The following is a 26783-nucleotide window of genomic DNA, read 5'->3' as shown; positions in this document are numbered from 1 at the left end:
GGCCGGATATTCAGTAAAGTAAAAGAAAAAGAAGAGGATATTTATACAAAATTACGAGTCTGTTTGATTAACAACAGGGCTTCAAACTACTTCAATTTCATTTTTATAGCTTATATTTGTTGTCCGACAATAAAATAAGAGTCTACAGAATAAGTAAGTTAACGCTTGAAGCAGTTTGGAGTTCGTGGCGCTAACATTAGCATATCGTGCTAACCGCAGCTGTTTGTTGTTGTTTTTCCCCTAATGTCAGACAGCTATGAAGGTAAAGATCCGTCAGTGGAATGGTGTGGCCTCCTGGCTGTGGGTAGCAAACGATGATAGCTGTGGGATCTGCAGGATGGCGTTTAACGCCTGCTGTCCGGACTGTAAGTGTTTCACAATAGCAACACCTGAATAACAATAAAAACCTCACTGTACAAGCACTTTACTCAAATATCCCCTGGTGATGTTATTAATATTAATTTCCCACACTGATTTTAAATACAGGGTTCGCAAATGGGACCAAAGTAGGCGTTTTTAAGGGCAAAAAGGAGGAAAAATATGCTCTACTTTTATTTTGAAGGGGATTTGTAATTTGAAGTGGTTCGCCGTACGTACAAAATGGCTGAAAAAGCCGATACACCTACGAAATTCAAATCCACTTCAAAAGGTTTGGTTTAGGGTTAGTTAGTCCGTAACGTAGTTTAGGAATCTAGCAAACAGTAGTACAAGCACGTAACTTCTTAATCACGTGACCTAAACTGGTCAATAAGGGGCATTATGTACGGATAGAATTTGGTCTATTGATACGGACTTACGTGTGCATAGCCACTGCCTTGTAATTTTTATGCTTTGTTGGGAAACATTTTCGTCATAGTTATTTGTCGACCACATTTTTCTAAGTTACAATAACGAAACGTGACTAATTCGTAAAAATACATTGAAAGAAAATCTAATCAGAACTAATGTGATCACGTGGTCTCATATCAATGCAAAGAGAAAAATATGCTCTGCTTTTATTTTGAAGGGTATGTCTAAATTTTTATGCTAAACGTTTTTCGTTTTATTTAAACAATGTTATTAAAATTAGTGTTTATTTCTACATTGTGTTTATTTTTCTGAATTTGCTGATGTAAACATTTCGTCCATAGTTTTCTTTGACTGCACTTTTTAAGTTACAATAACAAGACTGATTAATTAGTAAAAATACATGTGACCTAAAACTATATCAAAATACATCTCCATTTTCATGGACTAATGAATACAAAATAATAATAATAGTAAATAATAAACTATAATTTAATCACATGGGATTAAATCCAATCAGAACTCGTGATTGTAATTCTGAAATAAAATGTGTTCTGTAATTGACACTGACATATATTACATTAGTGGGGAAAATAAGAAACAGGTAGCCCCCCAAAGTGAACGCACAGATTTACAGAAAAAAACACACAAAAAGTAACAGCAAAAATACAGAAAATTGCTCAGAAAATCCCCCCCCAAAACCAAAATTAGTCGACTATTAAAAATAGACAAATTTGAAGCTAAAATTACAGATATCTGGAACTATGTATTGACTTATCACAGCTACATAAAGGAATATTTCAGCAAACATGTGTCCCTACCTCAGGTTTGTGTCCCTTGTGTACTGATGTGTAACACGTTGTCGTTGTGTCCAGGTAAAGTCCCTGGAGACGACTGCCCGCTGGTCTGGGGTCAGTGTTCGCACTGTTTCCACATGCACTGCATCCTGAAGTGGCTGAACTCACAGCAGGTCCAGCAGCAGTGCCCCATGTGTCGGCAGGAGTGGAAGTTCAAAGAATGAAACGCACCCACCCCTCAATCAGTTGTAAATACGTTTTGTTTTTTCATCTTATTGTAACTATGTGAATAAAAGAAAAAAATATTTCAGTCTGGCATTGTTATTGAGTGTGTGCGTGCATTAACAGTTTGTAATTAAATCATATTTTTGTATTTTCTTTCTAATTACCACCAGAGGGCAGCAGACTAAACTAAATGTCTACATATCATGCACACTGTTTTCCTTCTATTTCTCTGAGAAAAACCAAGTCAGATAACTTCTATATGTACAATAAAGGCTTTCTGAAGACAAACTTAGAACAACTTTGTTTAATTTATTTAAAAATAAGTATAAAAAAACAGACAATGTCATCACAGGTTAAAAACAGGTTTGTAACTTAATTTACTGTTTACTGAAAAGTCATTTCTCCCACAATGGTGCAGAACACAACGCGTCTGCTGTTTACTAAGAAAGACGCTTACAACATTCGCTTTATTTTCTAGACTATTTTTAAGTGACACTAACTAGACGACTATTAAAAAAAACAACACTTGACCAAAAACTGTATCCAAACTTCAATATTTTCTATTTTTGTTGACTAAAATCCTTAATGTCATTTAGTTGACTAAAACTGAAATAGTCCCGATGACTTGATTTTGACTAAGTTGTGTTTTAGTCAAAACACTATGACGAAAAAAATCTAAATTTGCTGTCATAATTAACACTACACCATTTATACACTATTTAGTCAAATACATTAACTATTAAAACTAAAACCACGAGTTCCATATTTTCATTTCTGTTTGTGGTTTTCTTTTAGCCAAAATCTCCTCCAAAATATATTATAATTAAGGCTGGGCGATACAGACCAAAACTCTTATGTCAATATTTTTTTTCTCAAAATGGTGATATACGATATGATTGATATTTTTTACTCAATAAAGTCTTACCAGAAAGACAGTCTTTAGTTAAATTTTCCGACGCAAAAAGCCACACATGCACATCTATTAACAAACAGCTGCTCAATATGAGCCACTTTTTGCTTTTTCCCTGTAAGGGACAGCACGTGTGAGTGAGTTCTGTAGTGTGGCTTGTTAAGGGGAAGCTCTGGGTTAGAACGCACTCAGAAATCCATCTGACAGTGTTATTAATGGTGTTCTGAGAAGTAGAGAAAGCAGCGACTCCTAAAACGAGTAGTATTTTAATACAAAAGAAGCTATGAAATAAAATATATCGATATAAGCAATTTTCTATATTGCCAAAACTAAAAATCGCAATTCATCTTGAATCTTGATATATTGCCCAGGCATAATTATAATGACTTTATTAATCAAATTAGCTGATATTTTATTTTAATTATTCAAATTTAGTTAGAATCATTAAACACGGGCCGTGATGTTTAACTATCTTTTTTTTTAAAAGATGGTAGTCACATGAAGTTTACCATTTGAGATTGGCGTAGGAGCTGTGTCTCAGATATAGGAAGGATGTGAATTTGGACGCATCATCAGTAGTGTTCCTTTAAATCAGTGGATGTTTTGGCCTTTTTAACACTAGACACCCTCATCAAAGGTGGTCAGCTACAGGGTGATAAAGCCTGTGCTTGCATTACATAACTGTTAATTGACATTTGATATGAATAGCTTAAGATGTACAGATAAAAAACAAACAAAACACCAGCCATAATATTATGACCACTTCCAGCACTCTGTTGACACATCAGCAACATGATGTCCAATAGGAGTTTATTGTCCCTTTGTGATCCTTCCTGCTCAGAGAAACGTCAACACTTCAGAGAAGAGCGTTAAAGGAACCTCTGGTTTCACAGATTTTTTTTTGTTCCATCTTTGGTGAGATGTTGCACTTTTTCCTCGAATGGAGACGCCTGCAGCGCTTCTCCTGCAGAGCTTCTCCTGCAGAGCGCCACAAACTGAGCTCAGCCAGCTCACAAAGTCCAGGTCCTGGATGGACCGCTGATCCACATCCAGGCCTCTGCTGCAGAGCTGCAAGAAGTTGTCTCATCACCAACATTTAGACCATCTAGAGGAGACTAATAAAAGCTCCTCAGTCGTTGTCGGCCAGGCCGAAGAGCTGCAGCAGCTCCTTGTTGTCCGGCTCAATCAGGTCAGCCGGTTTCTCTCCACAGTCGTTTTCAAGCTCCGCATCGGCGCCGAGCGACAGAAGGAAGCTGGAGAAACACAACGAGGCCTAGATCAGACCCTGAGCTCACGTATAACATTTCAGATTTACTGGTCTCCATGCTAAATGGTGACCTAGACCGAGCTTGGATGGACTGGTTAAAGCTGCAGTATGTAAGCTTTTTTCATAGCAAAATTCAAAGTGTTCTGAGTGGACAGTGTAATTTTACGTCTTCTCTTGGCCATGTATAAGACCTTCAGAAATCCAGGAGCATGATGCGACTTTTCAGCCAATCAGAGATCTTTTTACAAACAGAGTTCTCCATGGGCTGTTTGTCACTACCAGCTTGATTACATAATTTAATTAATCTTTTTTTAAATTATCTGTCATTTGACTTTAAAATTTAGACATTGCAATTATGTTTTGAAATGTCATTGTTTCTAATCTGAAAGTAAATTTTGTTCCTAAGGAGTTTAATTTCAATAATTATCTAGTTAGAGAAAGGATTTAATTTTTTTTTAGTGATGTAACTTGTGAAGCTGCTCAGGGGTCAGCAGATGTCAGTGTGACAGCAGATCAGGCAGCTCCTCTTACTGCTGCTCTGAGCTCACAGACATAGAACTACAGATAGAGGAACTTCATGTTCTCACAGCCTGAGGGAGATTTTCAATGGAGAACGGTTTCCTCTCTTCTCTCTGTGTTCCTAATGTATTAACAAAATTATTATTATTATTAATATTATTAATTAAGCTCTAGTAGTGCTCAGATTAGGAGTATATGTAGTACATTTGGGTTTACTATGCAAGTACATTTTACTAGTGTTAAAAAAAGGGTCACTAGTATTAAACTACTTACTAGTAGGTAAGAAGTATAATAATACATGTACTACTAGTAGTGATATATTCTAGGCAGTGGCTATCCGTACGGTTGCCGTATCAATATACCAACATTCTATCTGTACGCAGCGCCCCATTTGGCCAGTTTAGATACCTAACCCTAACCCTAAAGATTGTTGGGACATGGTTTTATAACCAAACCTTAACCCTAAACCTAACCCTAAAACACTACATACGTGTACTTTATTCGGTAACCGTACCAATAGCACTGGGGGTTGTCCATACAGCAAACGTACAAATAGACACTTTCTATATTATAATGGGGGAGGGGCCAGAAAATGCAAAATAATGCTGACCTATTGGCTTTCAAAAATATCCAATACCCAATCAGGGAGCTGGGTTTGGTTCTAATCCCTCCTACTTTGCTCACATTAGGTCTAATAGTACTACTCTTTTGGCTTTACTCATAGACAAACTATTTATTAGTACTACGAGGGAGATTTTGAGTATACTAGTAATACTAGTAAACACAAATTGGATTCTACCAGTAAAGGTTCTTAGCGCACTACTGCATGAAAATCGTCTACTAGTTGGCAATTTTATGTTACTAGTGGTACCAGTGGACTTAAAATGTGTTACTACTAGTGAAAACTTAAAGCTTTACTAATACTACTACTACTAGTAACACACAATTGTCTACTTGTTGACAATTTTGCTTTGCTAGTGAAGTCTACTCTTGCAATAGTGAAGCAATTCTCAACTGGTGGGTCGGGACCCAAAAGTAGGAAACAGACCTGTGGGTGGGTTGCGGACAGCTGGTCAAAAATAAATAAATTAATATTAATGTCACTGATGTTGGACTTGTCTTTTATTTTGACAGAAACTTTTCTTTTGACAGACATGTGTAGTACTAGTATAGCCAAAACTCTTAATGCAAATAAAGTAGGAGGGATCATAAACCAATCTAGCTCCCTGATTGGTTGGAATATTTAAAAAAAAAAAAAAACAATGTTTGTCGCTCACATCTCTTCTTGATGTATGTTTCTAATGTTTCCTCTTAGGAAAGACTCGTTGTGTGGTGACTGAAGTTGATCGTGTCTTACCGTGCAATGTGAGGGAATCCGTCGCTGCAAGCCATGTGCAGAGGAGTCCATCCCTCCTCATCCCTCTGATGGATGTCTGCCCCATGTTGGATCAGCAGCTTCACACACTCCAGGTTTCCAGACAGGACTGCCTCGTGGATGGCAGCCATACCTGGTGCAGAAAGGTGGCCCATAGTTTGACTCCATGACCAAATTTCAAGTATCATCATATCTTATCTCAGTGTGATTTTTCAAACTAGTTTGAATAATTAAATACCAAAAAAGAGCAGATAAATATTGAAAACCCCTCAGATCAAAAGTACTTCTAACCTAAGTAAAGTGAAGGTTTGAGACCCTGTTTTAGCGTCACATGCAGGCTGGTAAGAGAAAGAGAAACTCTGCTGCGTTGCTCACCAGAGGAATAAATGGTGTCCAGTTTGACCCGGCTGGCCCTGATGAAGCGTCCGATCCTCTCCAGCTCTCCGTGCCGGACGTAGTCCTGGAAGACAATGTCGTTGGGGAAGTGGACGCTGCGGAACTTCTTCAGAGAGCTTGAGGCTTTGAGGGTGACGGGGACGCTGCACTCCTCAGGGAAAGGTTTGAGTCCCATGTTCTGGGAGCCAGGGCAGGGATAGTACTTCATCCTTGGATCTGCTGTTGGAAAATCCAAGCGTTGGTTGAGGAAAAAACCAGTCTGGTCTCAGAGTAGATCTCCAGTAGTCGTTTGACTCCCCGACCTCCTGCCCGTCTCTTTTATACCATCCCTAGGGTTATTTTAGGACTCTCGGAGGAGGGGATGACTGACACTATTTGGACCCAAGATGTGCCAGAAGCTGATCTCAGCTTGGAGTTGTTGCTTTTACCCCAATCCAAAAGTTATTAATAATAGGGAGGCACGATATTTATTGGACAGATGACTTATCAAGTGATAACGGCCAATGACCTAACATTCTTAAGACAATTTATACCAATATGTCATCCTTATAAGATAGCCCCACACTTTTACCCTTTGGCGTTCAGCCCGTGCTGCCAGGTGCTATGGAGGGAGACCCTAAATCTGATTGGCCACCTTTAGCACAGACCCAGCTCTGAATGTAGATGGTCAATAGACTGTTCCGACTTCTCACAAGCACATGCATGAGATTTCATCATTGAAGGGCAACAGTCACCTTTTGGCCATTGTTTTCCATTGAGACAAAACAAAATCTAGAATAATAAACGTACTACACACACCAGAAGAAGCCTTCACTTGTGTTTCCAGTTAGTAATTCCATTAATGCAACATTCATCATTAAATCTAAAGCTTTCCATGAATAATTTGCACCAGAACTACCAATAAATTCATTAATAATTCTCCTTTAAAATGTAGCTTGGGTTATCTATAATTTACAGAGCTGCCAAGCCTCACTCTTTGAGCGTGACAGTCACGCAATTTGAAGCATTCTCACACCCCACTTGACATTAGTCACGCTTATATTTCCCCATTCAATATTCATGATAATAAACTTTGATCCTTGCGGCTTGCCGTAGTTTGAGTAATTCTGATTGACTGAACGAGACAACCAATCCCAGACCAATTCATGTCTCGTGTCTTTATCTAAATAAACCATGGCAGGCATCACACAATAATAAACCAATCAGAAGCAACGTAAGGCGGGTCTCGACGAGCCGTGTCGAGACACCTCACACAACACGCACAGAGTCGTCGACATGCTTTCAGAAAAAAGTGTTTCTTGAGAACAGAGATGATGTCTGAGATGGTATGTAACTACCCAATTTTGTTCACTGTTTATATTGCTGTGTGTGTTATAGTGAGTTTACTCGTCATATAAAGTAGTCACTTCAATTGATTAATTTACCATCTGTGAAGTAGAAAAAAGGGACTATTTTAGGTCCTAAGAACATTGTGAAATGTATACGTTGTTGGAGAATCAACATGTTTTTTATGTCTGTGTTTTTGACACGTTGAACCTGATAGTGCACGTCTGACAGGAGAGAGCAGAAGTTAACCTCAGTCCACTTAAAGACGTCGATGACAGCTTGTGAGATTGGTTGGAAGGTCTCCAGTGAACAGGAGAAAAGTAGAGCAGCTCATCAGCAACTGCTTAGAGAAGATAGACGCTCAGGAGGATGGAGGGGTGTCGGTTAGCATGTAAAAATGTGTTTCACGACCTGTTAAAGAACAGTTTTACAGTGTTATTTTATAGATTGCCACATTTTACATGCCGATGTTAAAATGTAAAGATGAGATGAGCTCTTTTATGTTTTTTTTCAGTTGAGTGCAGGAAGTTCAACCTGTCCCATAATTTAATTAGCTTAGCACGTAGCAGCACCGGCTAAGCAAAGGGTAAATGGGCAGGGCTTTTTACACGAATAAATGGTCAATTATCATGCATGGCAAGTCTGAAAATGAGAAAAATCTGCATTTCTAAACTTTGACTGGACTCAAATTATTTTTAAAGGTTTCTTTTTATGCAATTCATCAAAAATCATCAATTATACTAGCGACCGTGAAGATTCGGTGCAACTGAAGTTACACAATAAAAGTCTGGGTTAAACAACATGTTAACATTGATTGGCTGAAATTTCCAAAATGCTGACACCAGCATTAAAAGCACATTTCTTAAAATATATTTTTTATCTTAGCTAAACTGCATTCTTTCAATCAAATGTGAATAACCAAAAACAAATCTAGCAGGATGAGAGACACTTCAAAGTTATTTGCATGAAAAAAAAGGTTCAAATTACCGCATTAAAGTTAATTTTGCCCGCCACTGTGAACACCGTTTGAAATTGAAACATTTCGCACACTGCATTGTGGGATGTGGATTCCTGTAGACAGATGCATAGAATGTTTTTACTTTTGGAATATCACATGGACTACTAGGTGCAAAGTAGAATAAAAATGGCATCTAGCCAATCCATGTCCTTGTCTGGAGAAGAAACACAAGAAAAGTCAGTGTCTTTATCCAACAATAGTCTTCATCAGTTTAAATTCTCAGTGAGATTTAAGTAAAAACACTTGAATCTGTTTACAAGACTCCACATCCCACAACGCAATGTGTAAAACTTTTCCAGATGAAAAAGACAAGCGTTGATAGTGAAGATTGAAAACTTTTGAGCATTTAATGAAAAAGCAAAGACAAACTTGTGTATTTTTATGTTGTTTATTGGCCAACATTTTCACTTTTCTCCCCACATTTATTTGGAACTGATGGAATGCTTCGTTAGGCTTCCCTCACCGATGCCGAACTGACAACAAAAACAAAAACCCGTCACCTCGGTCTAATCCAGCCTCCCTCCTCAACAAACAAGCTGCATTCACTCTTCATCTGGTGAATGATCAAAAACATAACACACACTCACGCACACACACACACTGGGTGCTGGTATAGAGCTAAAAAGGATGTTTGAGGGACGGGGCTATGCCAACTGTTCCCTCCCTGTTTCACACGTTCTCCAATCTCTGGCTGCTGAAGTAACCACAGTGAATCTCTGAACAGGCGTGAATGCAGTGCGAACCATCAGAAAATAGAGAGGAAACCCCCCAAACCGTCCCGAGTGCAGGGGCCAGAACACCCAACCGGGCCGAACAGAAACAGCGAGGCACGGTGGTACATCGTTAAAAATGACAAAACCCTAAATCTAAATTAAAAAAAAACAAAAACTAACTTTCTTTTTCAATTCAATTAAATAAAAAAATATTCACCTCAAAAAAGTTACACATTGTTTGTTTTTAGAAAAGAGTCGCTGAGTGAAGAGACAGAAGCAGACGTATAAGATTAAATCCCCAAACAAAAGATACAGATTGGTCTCGGCTACAGATGGGGGAGGGGGGGTAGGTACTGTTACTGGATAAATTGGGTTGTTATGTGTATTTTAATGGTGGGCCCTTTTATCTCCTGAGAAATCCAAACCACCCCCAGTGACAGGACTGTGGTCAGCCTCCCTCCTTTACTGACAAACACTCACAATGGAAATTCTCTAGTAGAGACGGGACTTTAATACCGCAGGGTTAAAAAAAACGCACGAGCACCGACGTCCCCCGGTGGAGGCGGGGCCGCTCTAGAGTCTCAATCAGGTGGGACGCCACCGGTCCACTGACTGACCGAGCGGCAGTAGAAACAGGATTGTTAATGTTCAGGGCAGGTCCACAAGGAGGTGACGGTGATGTGAGCGCGTGGGAAAGGTTTGGGGGCGGGACTCGTCTCCTCTCTCTCTCCTTTCTCAGCCAGTGCTTTACAGCTCGGTGTGCCTGTCCTCCACGTCGGACCCTTCTGGATCCTCCAGGTCCTGCAGGGCAGAGAAAGAAGGTTAGCGTCAACGTATTTCAAAGTCAAGACAGCAAGCAGGGGTGTCAAACATATTTTAGTTCAAGGGCCAAATACAGACCAGTTTGAGCTCAAATGGGCCGTACATTTTAGACCAGAAAACAAGCAATTTCTACATTATTCTGTCCTATTAAAAATATATGTAAAGTAATGGAAGTTAGTCCATTATTTATTTAATCTCAAAATGTTTTAGGAACTCAAGTTTCCCAAATCACATAGAGGACGTTTTGTGGTTGGAAACACATTTAATAGGATGGTCCGGTTGAATTTTAAGTCAAGCATAATGAATTTGAGAAAACTCTTTTTCTTTACTGTGAATGAACTTTCCCATCTTTCCCTCAGAAATAAAGACACTTTGTCCCAAAAAAACTAAAAAAAAAGTCTCACCTCTATATCGTCATCATCCTCTCCTTCGAGAGCTCCACCTTCCTTCCCACTGCTCTCCAGGAACCTGGTGAAGCCCTCGATTGTTCTCTCTCCATTATAGTCGATCACCTGTGGTCGAGATATGAATATTAGGTGTGGGAAAAAACCCAACAAAAAAGACAATGCCTAAAAGATACAAAACAAAACCAAACATGGTTCTAAGTGGGGTTACAGACTAATTTCTGGACTTTAGTGGCCCACAAAACTCAGTTGTTCAACGTTTTCACGTGCATGAGTTAATCCAGCAGGAATGTGTAACATCCAAACTGCTGCAGAGTGAAACTCTTCAGGCTGTCGGCTCGAGTTTCTAACTGCTAAATCCAGACTATGAATTCAGAGCCTCAGGGGAATCTCTGGATCCCAAGACATTCGAGCACTAAAGAAAAAAAAAAAAAAAAAAGATCTGTGCGCACAAAGACCTAAACTACCATGAGAATCTTGAAGGTTAAAATCTGCAGATAGGATAGTTTTTAGAAGAGGAAAGTGATGTGTAGTCACCTTGCGCTCATCTCCTGCGGGGAAGAATTTCAGCGTGGGGAAGCTGTGCACTTTGACTGAGTCGATCTCGTTGGCTGTGGAGTCCATCTTGGCCACGATGGTGTCGTCACTGTCCTTGTATTTCTCTGCCAGCTGCTCCCAGATGGGCGTCAGCTGCTTGCAGTGACCACACCACGGCGCATCTGCAGGACAATGAGCCACTTAATGCACATGCAAAACACACAGTCTGTGTGTGAGTTTTCTGCTTTGCTTAAACTGGACCTAACACTTTCTTTTAATGTCTTTATACTGGCTCCCAGTCAGCCTCAGAATAGACTTTAAAGTTCTACTGCTGGTGTATAAATCTGTGAATGGGTTTGGTCCAGAATACATCAGTGAGATGTTAGTCAGCAGGTCTCTCAGATCTATGGACACAGGTCAGATAGTGGAGCCCAGAGCTCACAGTAAACATGGTGATGCTGCATTTGGTTGTTATGCTTCAAATAAGTGGAACAAACTGCAGCAGAGCTGAAGTCAGTATCCAATGTGAACATTTTTAAATCAAAGTTTAAAAACGTGTTTTCTCTACTGCGTATGACAATTTAAAAAACAATTGTATTGATTTATTCTTAATGTTTAAACGTTGTTGTACCTTTTAATTAGGTGTAAAGCATGTTAAATAATTAAAATTTGGACAAAAAGGTCTGATCAGAGTAGCTTAATCTGACCTGAACGACTTCATGCAGGCCTAATAAATGATAAAATAAAAGGTGAAATTTTGATCCTCGTTTTATTAATGAATCCCAATGAACACTTTTGTGCAAGTCACGTGCAGCCTTTGGATTCACAGCCTCCAGCATACCCTTTCACCCGTCAGGGAACACAGGCCTTTCCCACTGAGCCATATTTAACAACCAGAGGTGGAAAATTGCTCCAAAAATACTTCAATTTTGGCAGAGGACGCCTATAAAACATCCCTACAGCTAAATTTAACCAGATCTTTCCGAGAATAAGGAGTTGCTTAGCAGAATGCTTGTGAAGGGGTGTGAAGGATCTTCGAGCCGCAGCTCTCAGATGATTGGACACGATTTAACATCAGCGAAACAATGAAGGCTAAGATTCAGGTTTCAAGCGCAAAAGCTTGAAGCTTTTCCAAATCTCCACAGAGTGTCAGAGTGTAAAGATGTTTTGAAGTTACAAACCTAAGAGAGCCATTATGCACCTTCTGTATTTAAATGCAACATTTTTAGAAAACAATGCACTTCGTTAAATCTTGGGACGGAGAAAAAATTTTGAAATTCAGATTGTGGAGTTAATATTATTTGCAATCGATTGTACTTGGTGCTATGACAAATTTGTTTTTTTTTTTTCATTAAAGTGAGGATTTTTCTGGTATGACTCACTGAACTGGTCGGAAGAGCCTGACCAGCATATTGTAAATTCATTATTTGAGAGTTTTAAAAGAAACGACACCTAATCACCAGGACCAACTCCTGGTGCAGATGCCCCCCTTGTGATGCCGTACTCCCTTTAACGCTGCGTTCACACCGGATGTGTCATGAAATGTCCGTACATCCAGATTACATACAAAGTCAATGGATAGATGCGGCCCAGATGCAAAATCCTTCCTGTGCGGCCCGATCTGCACGTCAAGTGCGTTGGCCGCGCGAGCGTGCTCCTGATTTTACGCATATCCGCAAGAGTTGAACACCCGCGACTGTTTCGCATGACGAAAGCCAATTAGAGTCTTTGTTGTTGACGTCAGGCCGTCAACACGGACACAGGTCTCTTCACCCATGGAGTAGACGCTGTGTGTGACCACCTGGAGCTGTATGACACGGCCTTTATAACCAGGACCGGACTAGGAAAGATTTGGCGTGAATGAGAATCAGCGAGGAGATGGTAGTAGCAGATAAAAGTTCTCTGTAGTTTTCATCTTTGAATGTCGGCACTGAGCTAGGATAGCATTAGCCGCTAATCACACCGGCTTTTTTCACTGGGGGTTTATGTTTGTGAGATGAGAAAAAGGAACGCAGCTCCTTGCTTCAGCTGGCAGTGAAACTCACTGAGTTGGATGTGTCGCTGGTGGGCAGCCTTTGCTTCAGACGTGTGTATGAAGCAAATGGGGACATTTTTTGATCCTGTGGACCCTGCGTTACATTTCGTGCAGCAGATGCATCCAGTGCCGCAAAAGATGCATTCGGTGTGAACGCAGCATTAGATCATCTGTACTAGTCAGGTATCATGTGCCATTGTCCTTATCTCAATTCTGTGTCTGTGGGTTGTGTGATCTTGGGGTTTCTTGTAGATTGTTTGGATGGGGTATTTTTTTTTTTATTGTATGGAAGCCTTTAATGATATAAAGCACTTTGAATTATATTGTATATATGAAAAGCGCTCTATAAACAAAGTTTGATTGATTCTTCTGAGATTCCATCTTCTGGGACATTAATCCTAATCTTAAATAGTGCGCCTTCTTTCATCATTGAAGAACATGCAGAAATCTAACCACTGCACATATTAGACCAGAAAAAGAAAGACTTACAAAACTCCACAAAGACGTTCTTTTTAGGGTCAAAAGCCACCTCCTCAAAGTTCTTCCCCACCAGAACCTTGACAGGGTTCTTGTCCCAGTCCTCAGGGATGTCCTGGCTCATGAGGTGAGGCTGAAAAAGCAGAAAAAAAGTATTTAAATTCTTTTCACTACGCTAAAAATTCAGTTCAAAATGAACAAGCTCCAGCTTTTAGCTCCGCCCCCTCACCTTCAGTTTGCCGTCAAGGAACTGATTGCAGAATGCGGTGATGCCCTCGGCTGTGATGGCGTTGCTGTCTGGCCTGTACTTGGTCATATCCTCCTCCAGGGTGATGAGGCGGATGGCCGGACACTCATCCTTCTTCAGGCCGAAGAACTCCAGGATGCGCTGGTTGTCGTCCAGGTCGCTGTCGATGAAGATGTAGAGGATCTGCGGCGGAGAGGAAGAGCAGATTTCAATCACATTTTGATCATTTTGCTTGTAACAAAGTCAAAAGTAGAATTACCACACACATGAGCAAACCTGCCAAAGTGCCTGAGCTTAAAACATATTTGTGCAAAAAAGAGATCTGCACACTTTTATTAATGAAAATAAAACTATTTTAATTTCCAAGCTTGTAATAAAGTAAAAACATTCATGGATGTTTGCTTTGTTTAATGTTTCTTACTACTCACTAATTTGAGGTTTTTCACTCAAATATGGAACTAAATATGTTCTTAATTACATATTTAAAATGGGCTTCAATGGCTCTGGGAGTAGTGTAAAGATAAAGCCACTTTGTTCAGATTTTCAAACTTGATTGAAGAATTAAAATGTAAACCTGTATACGTACCCGGCCCTTAAAACCTTCAGCGGCCTTCTTGAACTCAGTCATTTTATCCTTGAAGTCAGCGGCACCTTTGGGCAGAAACATGAGGATGTGGGACTTTATTTCACCTCCAAAGATCTTCGGGGCGGTCTGTGTTTGAAACAGAAACACAAAGTTAAAATAAAGTGAAAGCAACAGGCGGAGGAGGCAGTGTTTACCTGCTCGGTGAACTCTATCACCAGAGGCAACTGGTTGGCAGTGATGAAGGCCAAGAGTTTCTCCTTGGTCAGCTCTCCATCAAAGGTGTTTTTTCCCTCGTCGAACTACAGGAGAAAACATGGTAACAGTCACCAACAAACACTCAAAATCTGGATTTACCAGCAGGTTTTTATTTAGGTGTTAATAGACATACTGGCAGATGACAAGCATATCCTGAAACCAAAGTGTAATAAACAAGTGCAACCCCCTCCAGTTGTTTATTCCCAGCATCTCCCACCATCAGCAGCCTGTTTATCTCAGGATAAAGTTACCAGCATGAATCAGCCAGCAGACAATAACACGAGGAGGGACAGCAGCTGGCACTGGATTATCTGCACAATCTGGCAACTCCGACCATGTCAACATTTTTTTACCAACTTGTTTACACTGAAGTTTGTCGGTCCACGATGTTTACTAATGTAAACCACAGTAAACTATAACTTTATCAAATATAAATACAATCTGGAGGAACAAAGGCACAGATTTGTATGTCTACAACTGTTGCTCACTTTCATATTAGTGCTTACGATTATTTACAATGGCCACGTTTACATGGGAGCTCCAATTCCTCTTTAAAGCAGAATAAAAGATAATTCCTCTTTAAACTGACCGTGTAAACACTTAATTTCTAATGCTAATTTAATTCAGAATTAAACTTAAATCCGAATTAGGTGGCAAGTTTATTCCGCATTAAATAATTCCTCTATCTTGTAAACACTTAATTCCCCTTTCAGTAAATTCCGGTCGTTCTGCGCATGGGCAATTTACTGCAATGATGACATAATCCAGGATGGCCACCTAAACTCCAGCCGAGACTATTCAATAAGAGCCTTAAGACATGGATATAATGAAAGAGTGGATAGACGAAAGCATAAATATGCAGACTCTCACACGAACTTACTTTATTAAACACACATGGACCTCGGTAAAAGGAACAGACTTCACCGGACACCTGACACTAGGACCCGGAGGCAGAGTAAATGCGTCCCCGTACTGCGTATACAGGCTGTAATATCACCAAGTTCATCATTGTACTAGTTGTTAAAGCTACTATCTTTACCAGGGAGCAACTATTTATTTCTGGTGATTGTTTTGTAGAGTTTTACTGGGCTTTGTACCGGTGATTAGCTCCAAGGTCCAAACTAAAACCGTATATTATTGTCCAGCTGCTGCGTCAAAATTACAGTCAAAATAAAAGTGAAAACAGTTCTCGTGTGGTCATCTGTGTTACAGCCGACAGTAAAAAGGTTTGTTGTGTGTTTTTCCTAATAGACGTGATACGTCACGTTCGCCCACTGTCCAATCAGAGCCCTCCCAACCTAAAGCGGAATTGAATAACGCCAAATAAACCAATTTTCCATGTAAACCTCAATTTGGGAATTACTATTTCCATGTAAACATGAAGCAAAACACTTTAATTCAGAATAAATTAATGTGGTATAACTAATTCCGAATTGAAAAACATCATGTAACTGTGGCCAATACGTTAAGGTTTCATTTATTCAGACAACTTTATTCCCAGGAAGTTTACTTTGATCTCCTGACATGTTTCGACTGCTGAACTGCAGTCTTCCTTAGGCTTCTGCTGATTGCTTTGATGTGCCCTTAAAAGTTGTTTGACACATTTGAAAGCTTTCACAACGTAATCTTGTATGATTTTAGCGTAACGCTCCCAGATTCCGAAAACCCATCTGAAGAATAAATGTAAAATTAACAGTACTTGATGATATGAATCTTATTAAGCATGTTTGGTACATTTTCAGGAACTTTAATAGCCATTAATGACAGTTAAACAGGAAAAGATGTTGAAATGGATACATTGACGTAGAAATTAATAAACCCTGAAATGGAATTGGAATCAATACATACAGAAAATAAGAAGCCCTATACAATCTCTACATCTGATCTAAAAAGTGAATACGTAATTGGTTATTTACCATGCATACAACTATTTTTCCAAGCCAACCATTAAACATTGTCTATCAAAAACATTTTGTGGAGTTTAAGGTGCAGTCTGCAACTCTTATAAAAGTAACTTTTTGTCATATTTGCTAAAGCTGTCACCATGTAAGGACAGCTTTACATCAAACTAGTAGTTTGTGTGAAAAAAAAAAAAAAAACAGACTCATTGAGTCCCCCCTGCTGCCTTTGGCAGATTGCCAGAATGCACTGCGACAGAGCAAAAAGAACCAATCAGAGCCAGGATTGTTTTTGATGGGCTGTCTGACAGCTGTTGCTCACAGGCCCCGCCCCTTTCCCGGAGCTAGAGCGCCATTTTTTTATTTTTTTTAAATTTATTTATTTTTATACAGTGTATGGTCTGGAGGAGTAGAAGATGGAATTGGTGAATTTTCTGCTTGAAAGGTAATTACTGCTGCTTGATTTACATTATGTTTGATTTGTAATTGTTACACTAGAACTCTGTTGCATGTGTTTATGTGCGCGCAGCAGCCTCTGTGTGGCTGCTGGAAGTGACACTGAGTTGTTGCTGCTGCTGTGGTGTGTGCACATTGAGAGAGAGAGAAGCGCTGCAGTAATATGCTTTTAACAGCGCATGTTATATTACTGTGATGTTGCTGTCGGACTAACGTTAGCTTGTTAGCTCCTTTGAGGGAGGGACTTTGGAAAGTTTGGAGGAAGGGCAAGAGAGCAGCGGGGAGGGAGGGATTTGAGAGTCGCGGACTGCACCTTAAAACTTCTAATGCAAGTATGCCCCAAGATTTCACCATTAGAGTTATTTAGTGAAATCCACCTAGTAAAGATTACAGTACGAGCTGCAGTTTTCATTCAGATTTCTATTGTGAAAATTCAATACAATCAAAAATGTGTAAATTCGTTTTGAGACTTAAATTCACTTTTGAATATCTGAACGTTTGATTTACATTTTGATCTTTATAATGAATATAATAAGATGACCTCAAAGACAAAGATAACTTTCTTTCTTCCGACTATTACAGATTTGATGCTGACGAGTTCGGTCAATGCATTACACAGAGTACAGTCAGTTTAATAAAGAGTTAATTTTCTACCACCGCTCCTAGGAAAAGGCTGTGATAAAAAGTCTGAAGTGCAGAGCGTTCAAATAAGGCCAAACAACCTCTGACCCCAGCGTGGAGGCCACCGACACACGTCACTGAAGAAGGTATGGGGCGTGCCCAGGAGCTGCGCCAAGGCAGCGCAAGTCAAGGCCGATGAATAGTTCACATCTTTAATGTTTCGTGACTGAACACGGTCCAGGATTAGTGTATCTGAATCAATGCTTCGAGGTCAGCGGAGTTGGATTACGGAGGAGTAGATCAAAAAATATGGTCGTGTCTTCACTAGAGTGTGCGTTTCACAGCCAAACCCTATATTTAGAGCTGATGATTCGCTGCATACTGATGTGATTACGTCTTTTTTTTTTTTTTTTTAAGACAAAGCGTTACATTTTTAATAATTTATTGCAATAATTAACAAAAATATTTTCACAGAATTGGCATCGATGGTACATTGCATTTTTAAAAATATATACATTACATTTGTGCACAAAAATTAAAAATGTATTTAAAGTAATCTTTAATGATTATACATAAATGAAAACACTGTGGTACAACCAGTAACAATAGTCTCAGTTTTAGTCAGAGTCTTGACTAAAATACAATGCAGTTTAAGTCAAAATTGAGTCATTAGATCTATTTCAGTTATAGTCAGTTAAATATGACATTGGGATTTTAGTCGACTAAAATATACTGTATAAAAGTGCATTTTTTAAAGTTTTAATTGCCATTGATTAACCTGTTATGGGATGATATTAATGTTTGTAAAAACACATGTGATTAATGAACATGAATTGTGATGATTTCATCCCTTGTGACAAAACTATGGTTATGTTTTATTTGCTTTATTGCTATAGTTTGTTCATTTTTTTTTCTTCTTTTTTTTAAAATAAGCCATAGTCTAGTTGTCAGTCAAAAAAGTGAATCGATAAAACCTGACAATTGTCTGTAAAATTAACAGCAATAGGTTAATTACAGGATTAAACACTTTCACCCACAATAATAAAGTCTAATAGAACGTTCAGACAGTTTACAATAATTTATGTTCCCTTACGTGCAAACATCCCAACCAAAGATAAACCCATTGACTTGAGAATTAATAACTGAACCTGAGGCATTTTAAAAGCCCCACCTTTAGCAAATCATTGCACCTTTACTCAGAGTCAAAAGAAGAATGGACTCACCTTCTTGAAGAGAACAACGCTGTCCTCAGAAACCTCAAACTTGGAGAAAACTGCGTCGCTGGAAGTCATAGCAAAAGGAATTTCGTCAACAGCGTCGGCTGCTCTTTGGTAGATCTTAGCACCATCAGAGGCGGCATCCTGCAAAAAAACCACTGAATTTACTTAAAGTATACTAGTGGGAGTTAAAGCAGTGATGTTAGACTGTCTGCATCTACAAAGGAACAAATGACTTATCTCTACATAAAGAGTGAAGTCAGAATCCACCGATCCAAACACAACTTGTTATCTCTGGTTGTCTTCTCACCTTAAAGAATCCAACGACCACAACGTCGTTGTCAGCGATCATGGACTCGACCTCGGTGACCTCGTTCAGGGTGGCGACAGAGGGCCCCGTGCGCTTCTTCAACCAGTTGACCATGTCGTCGGCTTGTCTGCCAGCTGCAACAAAACAAAACGTGTCCTCAGATTTTGACGTAGCCAAAGAAAATGACCTCCGTTTGCCCTTTAATTTTTACCATATTGCGACCAAACAAGAGTCTCAGATTGAGGGACAGTATTAAAGGCTGAATTCTGCTGTGATGCATCAGTTATAATGATCACCAGTTAAATTCATACACCAACACAGAGCTGCTTGTGTGCACTTTTACAGCTGGAAGCAACAATTTATAAATACTTAAACTTTGTTCTGAAGTCTGCAAAAGGCTTTAAACCAGCTGTAACATTAGGACCGTATTACTAATAAAGATCAGTCAGAACAAGAATAATCTATGAGAAAAACAATGCTTTGTTTCAAGGAGCACTGACATTGATGGATGAGGGATTCCCAGCAGAATGTCCCATTGGCCTTAGTGGGATTAAAAAAAGACCATCAGTCTAAACCTGATGCAATACAGAGGCAATCCATTCATGCAGATCCAAGTAAAGCAGCACATCTGAGGACTACGTGTGTGTATGACTGCATAAACGACCTCTTCCTGCTAAAGTAAAGCTGAGCTGGCAGTGTGGGGAAGACGTGAGGGATTGCACATTCTTTCACTCAGTCGACATGTGCTGAACGCGTGAAAGAAGCCCCGCCCACTTACTCCTCTTGTGTATGCTGGAGAAAGCCTATTGGCTGACCTACTGTTAAAGCTGCAGAGCAGATTGTATTACAGCGAGGGTGGGAAAATATCAATGGGTCAGACTATAGATGAGTCCTTTTGCCTTATAAAGGCAAAAACACACTTCATTCATCAGAGCTTCCTAAAAAAGTGACATGTCAAGGAAAGAGCCCGAGGTTTAGGAAAACCCACTTTTTAAACAAACCAACTGCAGAATATAATTTCCCTGAAACAAATCAATTTCCCTCAAATGTTTTCTTTCTGCATTAAAAGAGGTGGTTAAATGTGCAGCCAGTGTTTGGAAGCTAGACTTTTCATACGTAGCGATACTAGGGGGTAGATCTTAAGTTTTACTTCTCAATCATCTTTTCTTGTTTTTTTTAGTGTAGGAAAAAAAAAAAAAAAAAAAAAAATTGTTTTAACATCTTAAACGAAATTATTAAACAAGCAAGTCTTGTGAAACTTCTCCGTTGTGCATGATTTGAAATTCAGTATAAGGGAACACTGATAAAACAAAAATGCTAACCTTCTTCAAACATTTACTATTGTTGGTCAATGTAATTTCATGAAATACAATGTAAAGCACAAGTTGATGTAAATTTGTAGATATTAGCTCTTTACGCAAGTATTTATTTTTAGCAATTTAATACAGACAAAAAAGCTTTAGTAGTATGTGCACATGCACGTTTCCATTTGTAGAATGACTTAATGTGTATTAACATAAATATTGTAGATTACAAATAAACACACTGGTTGAAAGGGAGTGAGAAGTAGCAGCACTATGAAGGCAAACATCTTATCAAACCTTCAATCTGAGCTGCTCTATAAATAAATGTAGTTAAACATTGTTTTTTATTTTACCACGATCAAGAAACACAAGTGAGAATGACCTGAGAGCCAAATCAGTGCACCCCCTCTGCAGACTCTTCACGAGCTTATTTGGATCAAATGAAACATCACAGAACAATTGTCAGCACAGCATCCGATTAGCGTAGCTTATGCTAAAGCGAATGTCTGTGCTCGGTCATGTTTGTTTATTGTTCCTGCCTCTAGATTTAAAAGCACAAATGCTGCCGAGAACACAATCAAACTCACCCGAGTACTCCTTAGGGGACTCCTTTTCTCCCCCCTTGAAGAACTTGATGGTGGGGTAACCGCGTACGCCATACTCCTGAGCCAGTTCGATCTCCTCGGTGGCGTCCACTTTGCCCAGACGGATTGACGAGCCCTCAGCCTTCAGCATGCCGGCCGCCTTGGCGAACTCTGGAGCCAGGGCCTTGCAGTGTCCGCACCATGGGGCATCTGGAGAGAACACAAGCCATTAGCTTAACATATAGCATACAAGGCAGAGCAGATTCCTTTATCTACAGTTAACACTTTGGTTTTTAGAGCAATAATTAAATACAGACATGTTTTAATCTCTGTCAACAATAAAGACCTAAAACTAAATTTAAACCACCATTTTTTTTTATTTTAAGTGTGGTTTAGTGTCTTTCATTTCCACTCCTTTTTAACCTTAAGATCATAGTTTGATTGGAGTTAAAACTTCTCAATGAGCTTTTTTTTTTTTTTAATTTGACCTTTATACTGATAGCAGCCTTAAATTGAATAGTTTGTTTTGTTCTCCATTTAAGTCTACAGTTTTAAAATTACTCACTTTAGATAATGTAACAATTTCAGTACTTCCTCTGATCAGTCGGTTTTTAAATCCAGTTTCAATATTTTTTTTTTAAATGCATTCAAGTGGGAATCTTTTTGGTTTTGACATTAATATTGTGCAGCATTTCATTTACATTAACAGCAAATGTATATATACTTAAAAGCAGTTAAATATTTGCTTGCTGTCAGGGGTTTGTTTGAACTACATTTTGTCAGATTTTAAGGAAAACGTAAATATTTTAAACAAATAAATCATACATTTAAAAAAAAAAAAAAAAAAAAAAAAAAAAAAAAAAAAAAAAGAGACCAGTGACATATACACGTTCCCTCTCATTACAGCTTTGTTTATTTTGATTAGCATCACTGGTTATGGACTAATACCCAACCCTATAAATAAGAATAAACATTTCCGAATTACAGGAAATACTTTTCTCACTTCAAAATCCTGCAGGTCAATGTATCCTCAATCTGTTTTATTGAAATTAGCTTTAATATAAATTAAAAATGTCTTGTTGCGCCTCCCTTAGAACACAGCCATCAATGCTCGTCCTGAAGGCCACTATTCCAGCAGGTTTTAGACGTTTCCCTCCTCCACACCAGGAAGACTTTTTAGATGTTCTGCAGAGCTGCATGATGATGACACTTTTAGATAAGGAGGGTTAAGGGTAGCAAGGACACTTCTAACACTAATCAGCAGGTTTTAGACATTTCCCTCCTCCACACCAGGAAGACTTTTTAGATGTTCTGCAGAGCTGCATGATGATGACACTTTTAGACAAGAAGGGTTAAGGGTAGCAAGGACACTTCGAAAACCTGCTGATTAGTGTATTTCCAGGACCTAAATCGGCACCCCTGACTTACAGCTTTATTATACCGAGTTAATTACGGCTGAAAAACTTCAAATTTTGTGATATGAAAGGAATTTTTAATCAGTTTTTCTAATTAAAAACTCATTACAACATTGTTCTGTTTACAGATAAATGATAAACATAATATCTAATCATTGCACATTTCAATGTTTAATTCACATGTTCATCCCCAGCAGCTGTGCACATGTGTACGTTAAAGCTCTTATTGCACCTAGTAAGGAGGCAAAATAAAAAAAGCAGCCATTGTTACGTCATCTTTACTATAAGCTACAGAGCTTCCTTGTCTCTGGAAAAGGGAACAAAAGGCATGCACAGTTCAACTTCTGTTAGTACACGTCAACCTAGCAACACAGCTACGCCCAGCCCCCGTCAAGGGGGGGGCGATCCCGCCCCGGTTTGAATGAGGATTTTCTGCAGGGTTAACACCATAAACCTCAGTCGACTCCACACACACACAGCAGGGACGGCAAATTTTGTGACAAAAGCTGACCGAGGAAGCAGAAAACAACTAACCAGCATTTGACAATGACCAGTTTGACCAAGAAACAATAAAAACATGCAAATATTAAGTCTTAAACGGTTAACTGAAAGTTCACCTGTATAACTAAAATAATATTGATGTACCAACATTTAAGTGTTTTTTTAAACAATAAAAGGGCCAATGAAGAGGAATGAATTACAAATGCTTGGAACACAGGGTTTAACAGGGTGGTTAGAAGACATTGGAAACACGACAAACAAGTTTCTAATCTGAATTAAACCAGACAAAAGAAACTGTGCATCTCATTTAAATCATCTCACCCAAGTTTAACATGGAGAAAAAAATATGCCCCCCCCCCCCCTTCCCCCCCAAAATACAAGTTACCATCCTTCAACTTCCTGATTTCCACACACAAACTAAAGGATCAGACAATAAGGAAGCACATTATTATTAATAATATAACTCCATCAAACACCCATTGGACCTAACCGGCACCCTGACCAGGATCATCACATTAGGGTGAAAACAGGGATTGATGAGTTTCTTTATTCTACACAAGGGGAAATAATGTGTTGCAGTCACAGTTAAATTTGTGCAACATCATGGATGCACAGACGATGCAATAAAACAATACAAGGTGTTAATGGCATAATGTAAACTTGTTTTAAATTCAAGACATGTGCTTATATATGGTCTTACAATAACAACAGTTACATCCTGAATATTATTGTCTAATGCTGCTATGTAATAAAACTCACAGCTGTAACTATTTGTCAATGAGCACACGATGCGATACAGTTTTAAAATGAGAGAAAATGTTCATTTTTAAAGCACTGAAACATACAATTATAAAGACAAGTCTAAGGTTAACATTGTTGAAACTTTGCACTTGTCAAACTAACAACTTGTACCTGGCTCAGCTACGACCAAAACTAACATTTATACTTCTTTTTTTTTTAATTAGTTAAAAAGCATTTAGCAAAACCTTTTTTTTCCCCATATTATTTCAAAATAAAATGGGACCACATACATTTAAAATTTGGATTAATGCATGTGGCAAAGACTCATGATCTTTAAACTGAAAGTGTCTCTAATTTGAGATTTAAAAACTCAGTTAAACATTGAGTCATATTAGGCATTTTATTTTTTTTTACCTCCAAACAAACAGTAGGTTGATCTTATATCACACGCAAATTAAGATGTGATATAAATATATATTGCCCATAAATTGACATAAAGCACAGATTTATTTTTGAAATTAAGACTAAACAGCAATTAATATTGGTTATGGACATATTTAAACACATTTTGTCATCATTTGAGCTGTAAATGACACAGCTCTACAGTGTATTTACATCCTCTTTATGGGAAACTTTACAAATATATATATACATATAAGGCAAGGAACCTCTGTGTGTGTGTGTTCCTCAAATATCTCTGCAAATCAGGCTCAGATTGACCTGAGACTTTCAACATGGCTGCTGCTTGGTTCAAAGGTGTACAACGTCAGATTTGTCTGGACTGCAATAATACCGTTCATGGATTATGTCATAAAATTGCCTTTAATGCAGCTTTGCAGAACAGCTCAATGTTGACAGGTAGTCATAGTAAATCAGGTTAAGTTTAAAGCTGCATAGAGAAACTACAAGAGTGACTGCACAAGGGGCTTTTAAAATGACTAAAGTGGGTCTAATATCATTAAAAAAAACACCAGCAGGTATCCTCAGTGGATAATAATAATAAAAAAAAAAATGTGTGTGTGTAATTCAGGATTAAATATGCATTAGGAATCGAGTGTTTACAAGGATTTAACTTTTATTCTGAATTAAAGCTCCAATGTAAACCAGCCATGAAAGCGCTACTTAACCTCCCACTTTTCAATAGCAAGACATACATCCTACGGGCACTGCACTAGTAGTAATAATAATAATAATAATAATAATAATAATAATAATAATAATAATAATGTAGTGTTTTTGTGATACATGTAATACAGGGACATGACTAAAACAATGCATAATGAGAAACACAGTTAAAGAGTAATGTAGGTCCACTAAACCAAGCCTGACACCGGGCAGTTAGCAGATACAGAGAGTCAAAGTTCAGGCCGGGATGACAAACAGAAAGCCCGGGGTTAGAGACACAGAGCCCGGGGTGACAGACAAGGATCCCGGGAGGTCCGGGGGACTCACAACGCTCGGGATACTCACAGAATTCCACCAGTATGTCGGGGTGAGCCTGCAGAGCCTCGTCGAAGTTACTTTTCTTCAGCACCAGGACGTCTTCCTCCTCGGAAACGTCCGCCCAGCCGGCGGCGACCAGCACGAACAGGATGGCGAACTTCAGCGCAGTCATGGCGGAGTGTGAACCGGGTAGAGACGGAGACACGGGTAGCTGGTGAGGCGTTTTTTTTATCCGGGCTGAGCCGCTGGAGGTTTGTGTTCACCGCTACTAACGTGGCAGCGTACGCAGAAACCGAGGGGTCAGCGGCAGGGCGCATGCGCATTTATGGGCCCAAAAGCTGCTCGTGTTGAATTGTGACTGGACCGCAGCGCGAGGCACCTGGAAGTAAAACGAGCGGCGCGAGGGCCACGTCACGAGTGACGCACCGAACGTTTTTGACTTTTGTTTTTTCTTTCTTGAAAAACAAAAATAACAACCGAGCTTTTTCACGCTGTGAGTCAAATGGTGATTATTATTTAATTCAACGTTGTTCCTTACGGAATTAATTTGTTATCATACCTGGAATAATAATAATAATAATAATAATAATAATAATAATAATAATAATAATAATAATAATAATAATAATAATATATTTCGTGTATGTAGTACAAATTTAACATAAAAGGTCACTGTCACCCGTTTAACGTTAATATTTTTCTTGGTGTTTATAATAATTATTATTACAATCATTATTATTACTATTAAATACTGTTGTCATAAAATGAAAACAATTATAAAAGATAGTTTTATATCATCATCGCCAGCTCTTCTCTCTGGAGACAACATACGTTTTGTATTATCTATCTATCTATCTATCTATCTATCTATCTATCTATCTATCTATCTATCTATCTATCTATCTAAATTATCATATTTACCATACTGACCCACCAACACAAACCATCTATCCATTCATATTTCAGTTATTACTTTGGTCTCACAACAATTTGCCTAATTGCTCGACTCCCTGGTTGCGTCCTAGTTGTGCAGTTTGCATGTTGTCTCTGTCATGTGTGGGATTTCTTAGTCACTTTCCACCCACACTCCAAAAGCATGAAGGTTAGTTCAATTAGATGGTCACATTAGTCAGATTTGATGACTTCCCTGTTTGATGATTCCGTGTCTGAATTGTCAGTCTTGTGTCCTTCTCTGCACAACTTTGTCCACACCTTTAAAACAAATCAATGATCATAATTCACGACGTGTAATGTGGCAATCATTACACGCTGGCTCAGTTTTGCTTGTAAATACAGTAGGTGTAATTGGTAAAACAATTAGAACAGGTTTGTGCTAATTAGCCATTTCTGATCAGACACAGGGAGGAGACAGAGCTGTAACTGTGAATCACTGCGTCACATTACGAGATAATGAGAGTAAAGAAAGGAGGAAGACAATTCTTAAAGAAGACGATTAGATAAGAAGAAGATTTTCATCTCAATGTGAGTTTTGACTGGATTGAATAAAGGATATGATCATTTGGCGTAATGACCACCAAACAAGTAGCTGTTGTAATAATGTCTGGATGGTTTATTTTTGTTTACAGACAATCAAACGC

General features: G+C 38.8%; 3 protein-coding genes across 4 annotated transcripts; 1 reads left to right on the top strand and 2 right to left on the bottom strand.

The window, feature by feature from the left end:
- Positions 1 to 1893, top strand: anapc11 (APC11 anaphase promoting complex subunit 11 homolog (yeast)). Of its 2 annotated transcripts, none has more exons than XM_028454397.1 (3): positions 1 to 153; positions 255 to 365; positions 1662 to 1893. In XM_028454397.1, the coding sequence occupies exons 2-3, from the start codon at positions 257 to 259 to the stop codon at positions 1805 to 1807; spliced, it is 255 nt and encodes an 84-aa protein (XP_028310198.1). In that variant the 5' UTR covers positions 1 to 153; positions 255 to 256; the 3' UTR covers positions 1808 to 1893. The 2 variants fall into 2 exon arrangements, with proteins under 2 accessions (XP_028310198.1, XP_028310190.1); XM_028454389.1 differs by having other exon boundaries at positions 251 to 365.
- A 1618-nt stretch (positions 1894 to 3511) lies between these two features.
- On the bottom strand, positions 3512 to 6585 carry ppp1r27b (protein phosphatase 1, regulatory subunit 27b). Its single transcript, XM_028451804.1, has 3 exons — positions 6255 to 6585; positions 5862 to 6012; positions 3512 to 3971 (listed from the first exon to the last, which is right to left on the bottom strand). Exons 1-3 carry the CDS (start codon positions 6481 to 6483, stop codon positions 3848 to 3850), a joined length of 504 nt encoding a protein of 167 aa, XP_028307605.1. The 5' UTR covers positions 6484 to 6585; the 3' UTR covers positions 3512 to 3847.
- A 2406-nt stretch (positions 6586 to 8991) lies between these two features.
- p4hb (prolyl 4-hydroxylase, beta polypeptide) lies at positions 8992 to 25539 on the bottom strand. Its single transcript, XM_028454961.1, has 11 exons — positions 25213 to 25539; positions 21089 to 21295; positions 19198 to 19331; positions 18894 to 19031; positions 14635 to 14739; positions 14441 to 14566; positions 13837 to 14037; positions 13620 to 13740; positions 11096 to 11277; positions 10559 to 10666; positions 8992 to 10133 (listed from the first exon to the last, which is right to left on the bottom strand). The coding sequence occupies exons 1-11, from the start codon at positions 25355 to 25357 to the stop codon at positions 10080 to 10082; spliced, it is 1521 nt and encodes a 506-aa protein (XP_028310762.1). The 5' UTR covers positions 25358 to 25539; the 3' UTR covers positions 8992 to 10079.
- Between the last annotated feature and the right edge of the window lie 1244 nt (positions 25540 to 26783).

This window comes from Gouania willdenowi, chromosome 1 (assembly GCF_900634775.1).
Source record: "Gouania willdenowi chromosome 1, fGouWil2.1, whole genome shotgun sequence".
NCBI classification, from domain to species: Eukaryota; Metazoa; Chordata; class Actinopteri; order Blenniiformes; family Gobiesocidae; genus Gouania; species Gouania willdenowi.
Note: the sequence above shows the minus strand (reverse complement) of the source record. Positions and strands in the feature narration are given on the sequence as shown.

Bases quoted from the DNA above. Each gene is read 5' to 3' on its own strand.
- ppp1r27b (XM_028451804.1), bottom strand. From the start codon at position 6,483: ATGAAGTACTATCCCTGCCCTGGCTCCCAGAACATGGGACTCAAACCT. The intron at 6,013-6,254 runs GTGAGCAACGCA...TTTCTGCACCAG, and splicing joins GGACACCATTTATTCCTCTG to GTATGGCTGCCATCCACGAG. The intron at 3,972-5,861 runs GTAAGACACGAT...GTGTTTCTCCAG, and splicing joins GGATTCCCTCACATTGCACG to CTTCCTTCTGTCGCTCGGCG.
- anapc11 (XM_028454397.1), top strand. From the start codon at position 257: ATGAAGGTAAAGATCCGTCAGTGGAATGGTGTGGCCTCCTGGCTGTGG. The intron at 366-1,661 runs GTAAGTGTTTCA...CGTTGTGTCCAG, and splicing joins TAACGCCTGCTGTCCGGACT to GTAAAGTCCCTGGAGACGAC.
- p4hb (XM_028454961.1), bottom strand. From the start codon at position 25,357: ATGACTGCGCTGAAGTTCGCCATCCTGTTCGTGCTGGTCGCCGCCGGC. The intron at 14,567-14,634 runs GTAAACACTGCC...TTTCAAACACAG, and splicing joins TGATAGAGTTCACCGAGCAG to ACCGCCCCGAAGATCTTTGG. The intron at 10,667-11,095 runs GTGACTACACAT...TCTCGACCACAG, and splicing joins CCGCAGGAGATGAGCGCAAG to GTGATCGACTATAATGGAGA.